A 15,819-nucleotide genomic window follows, 5' to 3' on the forward strand; every position below is an offset into this window, starting at 1 on the left:
AACAAGGAGCACTCTGCTCTCAGTCGGCTGCTGGGGAAAGCCCATTTTCCCTATAGCCACCTTTCCGCCTAAGAAGCTCCCCTGCCCCTTCAAAAAGCTCCTCTTGCCTATTTGTTCTCTTAAATGTGCTTGTTTTTTAGGTTGAATTGTCTGAGGCTTTATAATGACTTGAGGACACATGTCTCCCAGTGTAACCTGCTGCCTGCTCGTTGCCACTAATGTCCACCTGCCTCACTATGAAGGCTCTTTTACATTCTAAGCACCTGCAAAAGTGTCCATCACTTCCCCAGAACGTGTAAAGCACTGAGGCAGCAAGGGGGCTAGGCAAATACATTAAACAACTACTCCCAGAACAGCAACGCTTCCATGGAAAAGCTTTCCACATCTGTTGAGAAGAAAAACACTGATCCCTTCCATTTCTGTAAAATCAGTCATCTGAAAAGGCAAACAAACCCAGGCCCCAGAAGTTTCAAAAAGAGCAAGTATAGACAAGCCAGAGAACCAGGAGGAAGGAATGTTTACGTAGGTGGGGGAGCAGCGCCATCTCCAACCCCTTGGCGAAGTGGGCGGTGGCTTCGTAGAACTCCAGCAGCTTGGTAAGCTCCTGCTCAGGCCCTGCCCTCTCCACTCCGGAGCTGAGGCACATGGGCAGGGAGGGCACCAAGGCCCCCAGGGTCTGGATCAGCAGCACCGTCACCACCTCATGGGGGTTCTTGAAAACCTGTAGTAGGAGAGAGCACACAGAACCGAAGAGGAGAATACTTTTTTAAAGAAGCTGTCTCCCAGATCACTCAAAGGCATCTCCCCTGATAGATGAAAGGTGGTCTAGTTTAGAGCTATAATCCCAAAGGTTCCCTCATTGAAAACGTGAACATGCTCAGAAAGTCCACTAGCAAGATTTGGGACTTGCAATTTCACGTCTATTACTGCCCCCAAGTGCCTACCTATTTTCAAATCTATCAAATGCTTTCACATAGTATTTAGATGGTCACCAAAAATTGCCTGGAAAGAGGACTATGAAGATGACAATGGAGAAGTTGCAGGGGGTGCGGCAGGAGGTGGGGGATAAAATAGAATGAAAGAAGAGCACTTCATCGAATGGGAGCTAGAAGAAAACAGAGTAGCTCTCTGGCCTATAGTCACCTCTCCCCTTGACACAGATCTCCAGTCTAGATGGATTTCTCTTTTATTCTTAAGGACCATCAGGAATAGTTTATATCTAGGCCTGTTTAGACTACAGATTGATATATTCACTGGTAGTCTCTTTTTACATTCTATGTACTTTAGATCTCTTGGGCAAAACTTGAATAACGTACACAGTCCATTTCCATGGGGTTTCTCACAGACCCCCAGTGTTGATTACACATTTTTTATTATAATGTATCTTAGATATATACAAACATGAAGAGATATGAGAGCTGTTCCTAGGAACTCTAAGGCCAAAAAAGATAAAATTTAAAACTATAAAGCCAATAAGCTGGGTGTGGTGGTTCATGCCTACATTCCCACACTTTAAGAGGCTGAGGCAAAAGGATTACTTGGGGCCAAGAATTTGAGATCATCCTTGACAACATAGCAAAACCTCATCTCTACGAAAAAAATTCAAAAAGTAGCTGGGTGTGGTGGTGTGCACCAGTAGTCCCAGCTACTCAGGAGGCTGAGGTGGGAAGATCATTTGAGCCCAGGTGTTTGAGGTTACAATGAGCTACAATCATGCTACTACACTCTAGCCTGGGCAAGAGTAAGACCCTGCCTCAAAAAAAAAAAAAAAGAAAAGAAAAGAAAAGAAAAGAAAAGAAAAGAAAAAAATGAAAGAACAACAACTAGCAAACTGATACAGAATACTTCCTAACTAATTTTGTGAGGCAGCATTAACTTGATACCAAAAGCAGACACTGCAAGAAGGGAACTACAAACCAATATCCCTTATGAATATACATGCAAAAATCTTTAACAAAATATTACTAAACTGAATTCAGCAGCATATTAAAAAAAGTATGCACCATGACCAAGCAGGATTTACCCAGGAATGCAAGGATGGCTCACATACAAAAATGAATCAACATAATATACCACATTAACAGAATGGAGTGAAAAAAAACACATGATCATCTCAATTAATACAGAAAATACACATGATAAAATTCAACACTCTTCATGATAAAAACACTCAACAAACTAGGAATAGAAGAAAACTTCTTCCACATAATAAAGGTCACATATAAAAACATGATACTCAATGGTGAAAGACTAGAAGCTTTTTCCCTAATATCTGAAATGAGACAAGGATGCCTGCTTTTGCCACTCTATTCAACATAGTACTGGAAGTCCTAGCCAAAGCAATTGGAAAAAAGACAAAAGAGAGAGAGAGAGACCATCAAAATTGAAAACAGAGTTATCTCCACTCACAGATGACATGCTCTTATATGTAGAAGACCCTAAAGAATCCAGAAAATACTGTTAGAGTTAATAAACAAATTCAGCTAAGTTGTAGGATATGAAATCAACATGCAAAAATAATTTGTCTTTCTATACAATAACAACAATCTGAAAAGGAAATTAAAGAAAACAATTCCATTTACAATAACATCAAAAGAATAAAATACGTATGAATAAACTTAACCAAGGAGCTGAAAGACTTGTATACTGAAAACTAAAAAACATTGCTCAAAGAAATTAAAGAACTAAATAAATGGTAAGACATCTCATGTTCATGAATTGGAAGATTTAAGACTGTTAAGATGGTAATACGACCCAAAGCAATCTATAGAGTCAATGTAGATTGACTATCTAAATCCTAATAATGCCTTTTGGAGAAATAGAAAAACCCATCTAAAAATTCACATGGAATTTCAAGGGACGCCCCCCCCCCAAATAGTCAAAACATCTTGAAAAAGAAGAACAAAGTTGGAGGATTCATACTGCTTGACTTAAAACTTACGATAAAGCTACAGTAATCCAAATAGTATGGTACTGGCATAAGGATAGACATATAAACCAATGAAACAGAACAGAGAGACCAGAAGTAAACCCATATAGCTAGAAGTAAACCTATACAGCTATAGCCGATTGATTTTTCACAAGGGTACCAAGACCAATTGATGGGAAAAGGACAGTCCACATGCAAAAGAAAAAAAGAAGTTGGACCATTATCTTATGCCATATACAAAAATTAACTGAAAATTGATCAAAGACCTAAATGTAACAGCTAAAACTATAAAACTCTTAGAAGAAAATATAGAGGAAAATCCTTGTGATCTTGAATTTGGCAGTGATTTCTTGGATATGACATCAAAAGCGTAGGCAACAAAAAACAGAGAAATTGGACTACATCAAAATTAAAAACTTTTATGCATCAAAAGACACTATCAACAATGTTAAATAACAACCCACAAAATGAGAGCAAATATTCACAAATCATATATCCATGTTTTGTAGATATTTTCTTCTAGCCTGTGGCTCAAGCAGTTTTGATTTTGATGAAGCCTACTTTATCTATTTTTTTCTTTTTTATTGTTACTGCTTCCTGTGCCCTATGAAACCATCACCAATCCCCAAGTCTTAGAGTCTGTGAACCTTTGTTGTTCTTCAGCCAATGGCCGAAAAATCCCTTTTGTCCAGTGACTTTAAGGAAATGGGAGAACTCTGAGTATAAGGGACTAACGTGGTTTGGACATTTGGCCCCTCCAAATCTCATGTTGAAATTTGATCCCCAGTGTTAAATGTGGAGTCTGATGTGAGGTGTTTGGGTTATGAGGGTGGATCCCTCATGAATGGCCTGGTGCCCTCTCCTCGATAATAAGTGAGTTCTTGCTTTATTAGTTCACGAGATAACTAGTTGTTTAAATGAGCTTGGCACTACCTCCGCCTCTCTCTTACTCCTTTCTCTTGCCACTTGACATGCCTTCTCCCCCTTCACCTTCTGCTTTGCTTGGAAGCTCCCTGGAGCCCTCACCAGAAGCAGATGCTAGTGTGGTGCTTCTTGTACAGCCTGCAGAACCATGAGCCAAATAAATCTCTCTTCTTTATAAATTACCCAGTCTCAGGCATTCCTTCAGAGCAGCACAAAATGGACTAATACAGGGACCCAGTGTGTTAACTGAAACATGCATTTTAAAAAGGCCACTGGAGGTCTAGGATATGACTTTATACATAGACCAACCAAGTAGAACTCTTTGGAATACAGTCATTTAGTCTAATTCCTCCCCTATCCCCAAGTCACTTAAGTAAGAGACAAGAGCAAAATGGGCATTGAAACTACAAGACCAAACTTATTACCTGGGGCTATACAGTTAACCTAAGTAGCACAGGAAAAAAAGTCTGACCCTACCTTACACTGCATACAAAAATTAATTCAACACAGATCATAAACCTAAATGTGGCCCGGCGAGGTGGCTCACACCTGTAATCCTAGCACTCTGGGAGGCCGAGGCGGGCAGATGGTTTGAGCTCAGGAGTTCAAGACCAGCCTGAGCAAGAGTGAGACCTCGTCTCTACTAAAAATAGAAAGAAATTAGCCAAACAATTAAAATATATACAAAAAAATTAGCCAGGCATGGTGGTGCATGCCTGTAGTCCCAGCTACTCGGGAGGCTGAGGCAGGAGGATTGCTTGAGCCCAGGAGTTTGAGGTTGCTGTGAGCTAGGCTGACGCCATGGCACTCACTCTAGCCCGGGCAACAGAGTAAGACTCTGTCTCAAAAAAAAAAAAAAAAAAAAAACCTAAATGTAAAAGTTAAATAAGTTTCTAGAAGAAAGGATGGAAGAATACCTTTGCAACTTGGGAACTGGTGATGGTTTCTTAGGGCACAGAAAGTAATAACCATAAAAGAATAAAACTGATAAATTAGGCTTCATCAAAATCGAAACTTCTGCTTAAGCCACAAACTAGAAGAAAATATCTACAAAACATATCTAACAAATCACTTGTATCTAGAATAAATAAAGAACTCCTACAACTCAATAAAAACGCAAATAACCCAATTTTTTTCTAAATGGGCAAAAGACTTGAGTTGACACTTCACAAAGGAAGATGTACAAACAGGTGATAAGCACATGAAAAGGTGTCCAACGTCCTTAGTCATCAGGGAAATGCAAATTAGAATCACAATGAGATACTACTACACACCCACTAGAATGGCTAAAATTAAAAAGAATGACAACATCTAATTTTGGCAAGGATGTGGAGCAATCAGAACTCTCACACACTGCAACTGTGTGGGAGTGGGAAAAGTACAACCACTTTGGAAAAAGGTCTGACAGTTTCTTACATAATAAATTTCGATGTACACCTACCCTTTGACCCAGCAATTCCACTCCTAGGTATTCACCCAAGAGATATGAACACATGTGTCTATAAAAAAATTTCCTGAACAATTTTCAAAGCTGCTTTATTCATAATAGCTCCAAACTGGAAACAGACCAAATGTCCATCAATAAGAGAAGATGTAAACAAACTGAGGTATATTTACACCAGGTACTAGTATTCAGCAATAGAAAGGAACAAACTAGTATACACACAACACTATGAGTAAATCCTAAGAACATGCTGAATGAAAGGAACCTTACCAAAAGACCACATACCATATGATTCCACCATATGAAATTCTAGAACAGGCTAAACTAATTTATGGTAGAAAAAAATCAGAGCAGTGGTTGCCTTCATGGGTGTTGGTGCAAAGACTGAAGGAGAGAACTTTCTAGGGTGGTAATAATGTTCTGGATCTTTTTCTTTTTTGTTGTTGTTTGTTTTATTTTGTTTGTTTGTTTGTTTGTTTTTGTAGAGACAGAGTCTCACTCTTGCTCAGCCTGGTCTTGAACTCCTGAGCTCAAGTTTGTTTGTTTTTGTAGAGACAGAGTCTCACTCTTGCTCAGCCTGGTCTTGAACTCCTGAGCTCAAGTGATCCTCTTGCCTCCGCCTCCCAGAGTGCTAAGATTACAGGCATGAGCCACCATGCCCGGCCTGTTCTGGATCTTGAAAGGGGATTTAGGTTACACAAGTATTTGTATCTGTCGAAATAATCAAATGGCATATTTAAGATCATTGTATTTCACAATTTTACCTCAAAGAAACTGTAAATAAATATTGAACTCTAGTTAATATCTGAAGTAAATGATGTTTGCAACTTACTTTGAAATGGATCAAAAAAATAAGATGGGGCAATGGATAGAGACAGGGACAGAGGCATAATTTATGATAAAGCAAATACAGCAAAATGTTCACTGTATAACCTAAAAAGTGGGTACATGGGTATTCACTGTATAATTCTTTCAACATTTTTATATACTGGAAATTTTTCATATTAAAATACTGGGGGGAAAATCTGAAGGAGACACATTTACCCTGGCACTTTGGCCCTCTTTTGCACTATACTGAGCTTTAGGAGATGACAGCCTAGCTATTAATATCATGCTTACATCCCCAAAATAAAATGAGTCATGGGCCAAAGGTGCAAATTAATATAAACTCATGACTTACAAACTTAGGATGAGGCCCAAATAGAAGTCTGTGAAGTCTAAGTTCTTTTTCTTAGATGATGAAAGGCATTTGTATGTATAGACATGAACTGTTTTTATCCTCATGCTACAAGAAGTAGTAGAAGAGGCAAAAACACATAAATGATTATATAAAAACTGTGACACTTCTACAGGAGGTTTTTTCCTTTAAAAACAAAAACAAAACAGAAAAAACCTTAAGTCTGAATTAGGTCAGTTCAAAGAAAAAGAACAAAGATGGAGAAAAGTGCTTTAACCAATTTGAATGACATGACCCTGTACAAGGAATTGTCTCCAAATACACTCAAGTTCATTCCAGCAAACGACTGATGAACATCTGAAGAGTGATTCACGACTAATTGCAAAAAAAAAAAAAAAGCCCCATCATAAACAGGACCAGTAAGTTGTTACTCCAAAGTAAGGTAGGCTTTTCCTCTTCTAGAAAAGGATCCACTGCACCTCCTGTCTCAAGGCTTATACCATTTATGGCTGGAAAGCCTAGAGACTTTGGGAAAGTAAGTGATGGCAAGTTTCCACTTGAAACAAAGTTCCTCTGTCTTACCTCTCTCTTGGGCAGGAGGTGCCTTTAAAATTATCTCTTTCTCTGACTCCTGGTGTAAAGGGAAACTAACTTCAGGTCAGGTAAATTTTACCTGAAGTTAAGATAAAAACAATCTTGTTCACTGCAACACCGCCTGACCCGGGGCCTCCTGCTTTCAGATCAGCAGATAACGGCCTTCAGGAATTCCACAGGCTGCCCGGCTGAACAACAGGCAACACTGTCACATTAGATTCCATTTAAGATATAGATAAGAGTGATAAGAAGAGTTTTAACAGAGACATAAAGATTTCATTGACGTGGGTTTCTAAACTTATCTTTTTTTTCCTTTTTAATTTTTTTTTTGTTTAACCTTAAACCATTTAACTCTAATCTAGGCTTATCTTTTAACCCCTCGAGTGACGGCAGCATGTGGGGCGAGCTCTGCAGTTGAGGGCGACCACTCCCAAGGCAGTTACCCATTCCCGTGTTACCACGGGCTTTGTTCGCCCTAGAACCCAAAAGAGCTGTTACCTGCGTGGCCCATTGGATTTGCGTGTGCCAAGCACCGAGCAGGGCATCGTAGAGTCCAGTGAGCTGCCGGTCCAGGGGGAGGTCACTCTGGCACAGCTCTTGCCACGCTGCTAAAAGTTGCACCTGCAGAAGCAGAACAAAGGGGGCCTTACTGGGCAGCCAGGGTATGTTGTCTGCAAAAACTTCCCTGCCCTCCTTGCAAGACAAACGATTTACAGCTGCCTGTTATCCTGACCACTCACTGATTGCTCAATGGACTCACCGAGCAACCCAGAGAGGTCCATCCAGTTCAAAACAAGGCAGGAGAGAAAAAACGTTTACAGTAACCTGCTCTGATCATCACCCAAAACTTGAATTGTTGCCTTTCAAGTGATCGCCTCTCCTTTTACCCTGCCCCCAAAGCATGCCAATGTGCTTCTACTAAGCACACTATCACTCTCCCAAACAAACCTCAGGGGTAGGCATGAGGGTGAGTTTAAGGTTTATGTCCTAACATCACTCCTTGCATTTGAAGAAATTAAGGTTAGCCCAGGAGGTTGAGGTTTTCAGTACCCTACCTTGTATAATCCTAGAAACTATAAAACTCTGAGTCAAGCATGGTAGTGTTAGCCTGTAGTTCCAGCCACTCAGGAGGCTGAGGCAGAGAATCCATCGCTTGAGCCCAGGAGTTCGAGGCTGCAGTGGGCAATGATCACACCAGTGAATAGCCACTGTGCTTCAGTCTGGGCAACACAGTGTGACCCCATCTCTAAGAAAAAAAAAGTTCTTACAGCTTGCTGAGGGCACAATCAAGCTTAAGACATGAATCTCCCTTAAAAGGCAAAAATGGGAATAAATTAAAACAAGTCCATAAGTGGGTCCAGCTGTAAATACAAAAGAGGATGAAAACTAATGACTTTTTCCGACTGGCAATTAAATGAATCCATATGCTAGACCAAGAGCACCCCCTACTGGCTAACTAATGAAAAACGGCCAAGGGGTGAGGAGACAGTATTTTTACCCTTTGAGTATGAATCGGATTCTGTGGCCCAGTGCCATGAGCATTCCACCACTGTCACTGCTCACAGCGCCTTACCTTGTGACACTTGTAGTAGTAGGCAAGGAGCTGGGGCATCCGGTCAACTTCAGTAAAAATCTTCACAAACATTTTGGACTGATCTAAAGAACAACACAAAATGTATATATAGTGTTACCAGCCTTTCTGCTGCAGCATAAAGAATTCACCAGGATCAGTTTGGAGGGTGTGTGTGTGTGTGTGTGTGTACTAGTATTCAGGAGTTCCTACTTAGATAATGAATTAACCCACTCGTAGGAATCATAAAAATGAAAAACCAGTAAAGACTAGAATACTAGGTGATTTGATAATCAGACACTGCAAGCCCTAGCTTGTTAATCTAACGCATCAATAAGCATCATTAATATGGCAAAGATTATACATCAGCAAAAAAACTCTTACATATGAATGGTGAAATGAATTTGATTCAGGGCTGGGATGAGGGAGACGGAAGCCTGGGGTGTCAATTTGAAGGAGGCGCTCATTCTCAGGGATGTGCAGGAGCAGGGAGACAGCCTCCTTAAATTTGGTGCCTTTGGCCAGGCACGGTGGCTCACACCTGTAATCCTAGCAATATGGGAGGCTGAGACAGGAGGATTGCTTGAGGCCAGGCATTCAAGACCAGCCTGAGCAAGAGCGATACCCCATCTCTATAAAATATAGAAAAATTAGCCAGGCGTTGTGATGCATGCCTGTAGTCCCAGCTACTTGGGAGGCTGAGGCAGGAGGACTGCTCAAGCCCATAAGTTGGGCTCGATGATGATGATGCCACTGCATTCCAGACAGGTCAACAGAGTGAGACCCTGTCTCAAAAAAATAAAAATTTGGTGCCTTAAGCCAGCAGTCCCCAACCTTTTTAGCACCAAGGAATGGTTTCATGGAAGACAATTTTTCCATGGACAGGGGGAGGGGGAGAATGGTTTCGGGATGATTCAAGCACATCACATTTATTGTACAGTCAAACCTCTCTGCTGATGATAATCTGCATTTGCAGCTGCTCCCCAGCGCTAGCATCACTGCCTCAGCTCCACCTCAGATCATCACCCTCAACAAAGCTGCAGGGTCCCTGAAGGACTGCAATCTTATCTTCTTCATCTTTGTACTCCCCACCGCTCCTCACGTAGCACATACATTAAAATAATATTTAAAAGTCAGTTATCCCTTTGAAAATTCCTACTTTGGTTATACCAGATGGGAACTATAAAAAAGCAAATGCACTGAACTCCTTCCTGTATGTTCACATATTTGGTGGTTTGAGGAATAAGTAAATAATTTGGTAAATATCAGCATTCCACACATAACAACGGACTCTAAGAGCCAAGTTATGGGCTTTAACATCAAGTAGTTTCTTAGATATTTCCCAAAGTGCAGGGGAAATGACTACACAAAGCACTTGCTTTCAGGCTTACTGCTGAAAAGGCAGGGCGGTGGGTTTTCAGTGCAGTCTCTGAACATCGCATAGGGCAAGGCCACCTGTGGCTCCCGTCTGCCCCCTTCTGGCCAAAACGTAGATGACACAGCCTTAGAATTAAATTAAAAGGAAAGAAAACAAAACCTAACAGGTCTTCAACCTTTTTATGGTTCCTTTGTTCCCCTTTACTTCTGCGAAGCTCAATAAACTGCTGAGAAGGAAAATTGTAACAGCAATCACTGCAGAGAACCCAGCTAAATTTCAGAAGCCTGCCAGTGGATCTCAACTTAATCAGCAGCAATCCAAGAGTTAGAAAATGAATATTTGCCTTTAAAATGCTTGTTATTTTCATAAGAACACTTAAATAAATGAATCTTCCTGCTACATTTAAAGTTATTCTACATGGTGGCTCAAGCCTGTAACCCTACCACTCTGGGAGGCTGAGGTGGGAGAATGGCTTGAGGTCAGGAGTTCAAGACCAGCCTGAGCAAGAATAAGACCCCAGTGTCTACTAAAAATAGAAAAATTAGCCAGGTGTGATGGCACGCACTGTAGTCCCATCTACCTGGCAGGCTGAGGCAGGAGGGTCACTTGAGCCCAGGAGTTTGAGGTTGCAGTGAGCTATGATGACACCACTGCACTCTAGCTCAGGCAACAGAGTGAAACCCTATCTCAAAAAATAAAAGAAAAATAATTATTGAATTCTAGTGAATGATATGAATGCCAAAGTGTTTAGGAATGAAGTGTACTGATGTCTGCAACTTACCTTGAAATGCATCAGAGAAAATAAGATGGATCAATGGATGGATAGAGGAATGAATATGTGACAAAGCAAATGTGGCAAAACCCCAATGCTAGAATCTAGAGGGTGTGTCCACCATACTCATTTCAACTTTTCTGTGTGGTTGAAAATTTCATATAAAATGTTAAAAACATGTAAGCATCATAAAGTAACAGGCTTACTTCTAATCTACATAATTTGATCACCACTAACACATCCTAAAGACTGAAGACTCACGAGGCCTCATCTTCACAGACAGGTATACACACAGGGAAGAGAAACAGCCAGCACTCACCTATATCCTCAGAGGAGAATGCTGCTATAATCTGGGGACTGGCCAGGGCCTCCAGCCTATTCTTCAATGCCTCCAAGTGCACACATTTTTCTGAGTAGTCTGGTGTATCAACAAGCATCATTAAGCTGTTCTGCATACCTGTTAGCTTGGCAGAAATCACAGCTATGTCCTAGGAAAGACAAGCATACAGGATTTTTTTTTAAAAGACCCCTGCTACCTCAATTAGAAAGGGATAAAATATTATATTTTAATACATGAAAAGGCAACTCATAAAATAAGTTATATGTATTTTACCACAATGAAAAAATAATTGTGCTGGGTATGGTGGCTATTCCCTGTAATCCCAGCACTTTGGGAGGCCAAGGCGGGGGGAGGATCACTTCAGCCTAGGAATTTGAGACCAGCCTGGGCAACATAGCAAGACTCCGTCTCTACAAAAAATTAAAAGTAAACTTAAAAAGTAGCCAGGCATGGAGGCGCACATAGGTAGTCCCAGCTACTTGGGAGACTGAAATGGGAAGATGGCTTGAACCCTGAACTTCGAGGATACAATGAGCTATGATCACATCACTGTACTCCAGCCTGGGTGACAGAGTGATACCCTGTCTCTAAAAACAAAATTAATTAATTTTAAAAGCAAAAAGAAATAGAGTTTTGGCAAGATATCATCTTACTTTATCCTTACAACTAGGTATCAAAAGTATTAATATTTTCCACACTATGCAGGCCCAGAGGGGTTAAATAACATGCCAACATTCCACAGTATGTAAGGCCCTTGTACCCACGTTCAATGTTATCATTACCCCCGATCTTCTCTCTCTGTGCATTTTTACTGGGGCTTCTGAACTTACTCGCTGTGACTAAGAGCTTCGGTAAGGCAGAGGGTGCAAACTAAAGAGGGTGGAAGTACTCAGAGCAGTTTCGGATCTTCCCCACTCTAAGTCTGAATGTTTCTGTATGCTGCTGTTGACCATCCCTTATGGTTTTGATGAATGGGTCCCATTTGCTTTCCCCAAACCTTAAGCTCCTACCTAAATACATTTCACAACATCCCCTAAATAAGAAACCTACCTGAGTCTTAAATGTCTCCTCAATATCAGCGCTCAATGTGCTCCACTTATCTGCTTCTTGAAGAGATTCGGCAGCAAGCTGCATCTTGGACTTCACTTGGTCAATTTCCACCAGCACCTGAAAAAGAAAGGAAGGGAAAAAAATGAAGTGGTAGGTCCTTTTCTTCCACCTTCCACCAGTGACTTGAAACATAAGTATTGTGGCATGATCCTGTCTTCGGGGAACTTCTGTACCCCAAAACACCAATCACCTGGCTAATTTTGTTCAGCAGGTGCTGAAGAGATGAATTAGCTGAAAGACTCAAGCAGAAGAGCAGTTTGAATAGAATTTTGCCTTAAGGTTGTCTTCCCACAATGTTGTGCTGTTTTAAACCCCTTATTAGAGTGTACATCTTCCAAAAACAAGAATCAACATTTAGGACAGGAGCCAAAATACCTGCATCGATTGAGATGTGTCCTGTTCAAATTTTTTAATGTCCTCCTTGACAAGAATCATTTGTTCTTTCAGAAAAGATGCCTCCTGTTTCAGGGCTTCGACATCACGGAGCACTTTCGGCATGTTTTGAAGAGCTTGGAGACTTGTTTCTGTACCAAAAATAAATCAATCAATCAAGAACAGTAATATGCACAAAAGGTGAAAAGAGGGCTAGTCACCAGTGAAAAATATGAAACGAATCAGACAATAGAAAGGAAATTTTCCCTAATACATTATCAACCACACAGTTTTTGGAGCCTGCAGAGGATGTGGGACAGGAAAGGAGATGGCAGTGAGGTGATCTTTGCTAGGACCATGTCCTCCCCAGACTCATGGGTGAAGGCTGTGCGATTTAAAATGGAATGAACCACAGGGCACAGTGGCGCATGCCTGTAATCCCAGCTACTCAGGAGGCAGAGGCAGGAAGATTGCTTGAGTCCACAAGTTACAGGCTGTAATATGCTGTGCCAATCAGGTGTCCTTACTAAGTTCTGCATCAACATGGTAACCTCTCAGGAGTGGGGGACCACCAGATTGCCTAAGGAGGGGTCAGCCGGCCCAGGTTGGAAATGGAGCAAGCACTCCTGTGCCTGCAGGATGGTGCCTGTGAATAGTTACAGCACTCCAACCTGGGCGACAAAGCAAGACCCTGCTTTTTAAATTAAACTAATTTTCAAGAGACCTTCTCACTCTGTCACCCAGGCTGGAGTGCAATGGAGGGAACATAGCACACTACAGCCTCAAATTCCTTGGCTGAAGAGATCCTCCTGCCTCAGCATCCCAAGTAGCTGGGACCACAGGCATGTGCCACCACGCCCAGCTAATTTTTTTCATTTTTTTTTTAGAGACAGGGTCTCACTATGTTGCCCAGGCTGGTCTCGAATTCCTGGGCTGAAGGGATCCTCCCACCTCAGCCTCCCAAGTTAGTATGATTATGGAGGTAAGCCACCACACCACAATTAATTTTTTTAAAAAATCAGGAATGAACCATCAATCTAACTTAACACCAACTGTTTGCCACCACTAAGTGAAATCTTAACTCTTTTTGCAAGGAAGAATGAAGAAATCTGGCACTGGGTGATTGCTAGTTTTGCACCAGGGGCTTTACATACATTCTGTCACTTAATGTCCATGGCAACATTAGCAGCCACCTCTTATTGATAAAAAAAATCTGAGGCTCAGAGAAGTACAGTAACTTGCCCAAGATTTCACAGAACCAAAACCAAGCTTTACGTGTGTCTGGCCCCAAAGCCTGCTTTCTATGGTCTTTTTCCTTTTTCCCCTGTTTCCATATTCTTTTATTTTGTTGGGCTTTTTCTGGGTTGTATTTCTGCTAATTCCAAAATTTTTAGGAATATGCTTGATTATCATTATGCCTACACGAGGCACTACTTCAAAGTACCAGCCAACTCTGAGCAGAAAAAAAGATATATTGGATGGGTGGCCTTTGAATATGGTTTCTTTCCTATGTCAAGACGAAATTGCAGGGCTCACTTTCTCACCAAGTGAGGCACAGATGTTTACCGCCCAATACGTCACCACCCGGGTGTCAGGGCCCAGTTCGGGGACCTCTGCCCAGCCGAGCGCAGGGGAGGGCCCCCGGCCGGAAGCCCGCGCGGCTCACCCTCCACGGCGTGGTTCACTTCTTGGATGAACAGCTGCAGCTTCATCACCAGGGTGGCTGCGTGGCCGTCCGCCTTCCCCGCCGCCGCCTCCTTCGGGCCAGCCCTGAAGGCCGCATTGATCCACTCCTTCACGTCGAAGTCCTCGGCCAGGAACCTGGAAAAGTCCATGGCGGCACGGCCGCAGGCGTGGCGTTCGGGCCTTCACTGCTGGCTACGGGTGACAGCGAGGAGGCAGAAGCAGGCGACCCCGTGAGAGCACCGGGGCTAGCCTTCGAGGCAACAGCCCGGAACCTCCAGGCCGGGAGACGCGCCTGTCCGCGGCTCCAGTCAGCTCGCTCAGGCTGCGGCTGGGACTGACCCCGGCCGCACGCCGTACTTCTCCCGGAAGTAGGGGGCCGTTACCATAGAGACCGCCGGCGCTGCGGGCGCCTGAGTGCGCTGGGTACAAGAGAAACGCCCTGGTGCTGAGCGCTCCCGGCAGGTACGAGCATCCCACTTCTGCTAACAATTCTCTGAGCAAGAAACGATGTGCTTACTATAAAGCCCTTATATATATTAGCGCCTTTAATCTTCACAGTCCTATGAAACTATTATCCTCCTCAACGCATAGATGCAGGACTGAGGCAGTTAAGCAACTGGTTCAAAGTCACGTAGCTAGAAAGCGGCACTGTCAGGATTTGAACTCAAACTGGCCACTGGAACCCTCACTCTTTACTGCTCTCCTGAAGGGAGCCGGTGAAGCCTCCGTGATCTCACCTCTGCCCACCACTCTGCCCACACGTTTCCCACATCGCTCCACCACTTTGGCCTCCTATCCTTTCCTGAAACACCACTCCGGAACCCACCAGTCTTTGCACTTACTTGTTTCTTCTAGCCTAAAACAGTGTGATGCACATTCTCACACATATCTTTGTGCGGACACATGTTTTCATTTCTTGTGGATAGATTCATAGGAGTGAAACTGATGGTTTGTAAGGTAAATTTACGTTTAACTGCTTAAGAGACTGCCAAACTTTTCCAGAGTGCCTGTACCATTTTATATTACCATCAACAATGAATGAGGGCTGCAGTTTCTCTGTAGTCTCACCAATATTTGGTATGTAGTCCGTGGTAAGTCATTGTTGCTTTAATTTGCACTTCCTTAATGACCAATGATGTTGAACATCTCATGTGTTTGTCAGCTATTCTTATAGTTCTTTTATCTTCCTTGATAAAATGTCAATTCAAATCTTTTGCCCATTTTCAAATGGGATTATCTTCCTATTATCAGGTTATCACAGTTCTTTACATATTCTGGGTATAACTCTTTTACTAGAGATATGGTTTGCAAATATTTTCTCTCACTAGCTTGTCTTTTTGTTTTCTTAATATGTCTTTTGAGGTATAGAAATTTTAAATTTTGATAAAGTTCATTATCACCTTTTTTATGGATCATGCTTTTGGTGTTGTATCTAAGAAATCTTTGCCTAACCCCAAATCATGAAGAATTTCTCCTAAATTTTCTTCTAGAAATTTTACAAGTTTTGCCTCTTGCATTTAGGT

The 15,819-nt window shown here is 42.1% G+C and overlaps 1 protein-coding gene across 1 annotated transcript in view; it reads right to left on the reverse strand.

Moving 5' to 3' along the window:
* The window catches only part of COG7 (component of oligomeric golgi complex 7), a 47,934-nt gene extending 33,296 nt beyond the window's left edge, over positions 1 to 14,638 (reverse strand). Inside the window, exons 1-7 of the mRNA XM_045542785.1 lie at positions 14,277 to 14,638; positions 12,614 to 12,762; positions 12,179 to 12,295; positions 11,108 to 11,276; positions 8,642 to 8,724; positions 7,567 to 7,689; positions 523 to 721 (exon numbers count right to left, since the gene is read on the reverse strand). Coding sequence (XP_045398741.1) covers positions 523 to 721; positions 7,567 to 7,689; positions 8,642 to 8,724; positions 11,108 to 11,276; positions 12,179 to 12,295; positions 12,614 to 12,762; positions 14,277 to 14,445 — 1,009 coding nt within the window. The 5' untranslated portion in view covers positions 14,446 to 14,638. The remainder of the gene's footprint in view (positions 1 to 522; positions 722 to 7,566; positions 7,690 to 8,641; positions 8,725 to 11,107; positions 11,277 to 12,178; positions 12,296 to 12,613; positions 12,763 to 14,276) is intronic.
* Between the last annotated feature and the right edge of the window lie 1,181 nt (positions 14,639 to 15,819).

The sequence above is a fragment of the Lemur catta genome, chromosome 2 (genome assembly GCF_020740605.2).
Source record: "Lemur catta isolate mLemCat1 chromosome 2, mLemCat1.pri, whole genome shotgun sequence".
NCBI lineage: Eukaryota > Metazoa > Chordata > Mammalia > Primates > Lemuridae > Lemur > Lemur catta.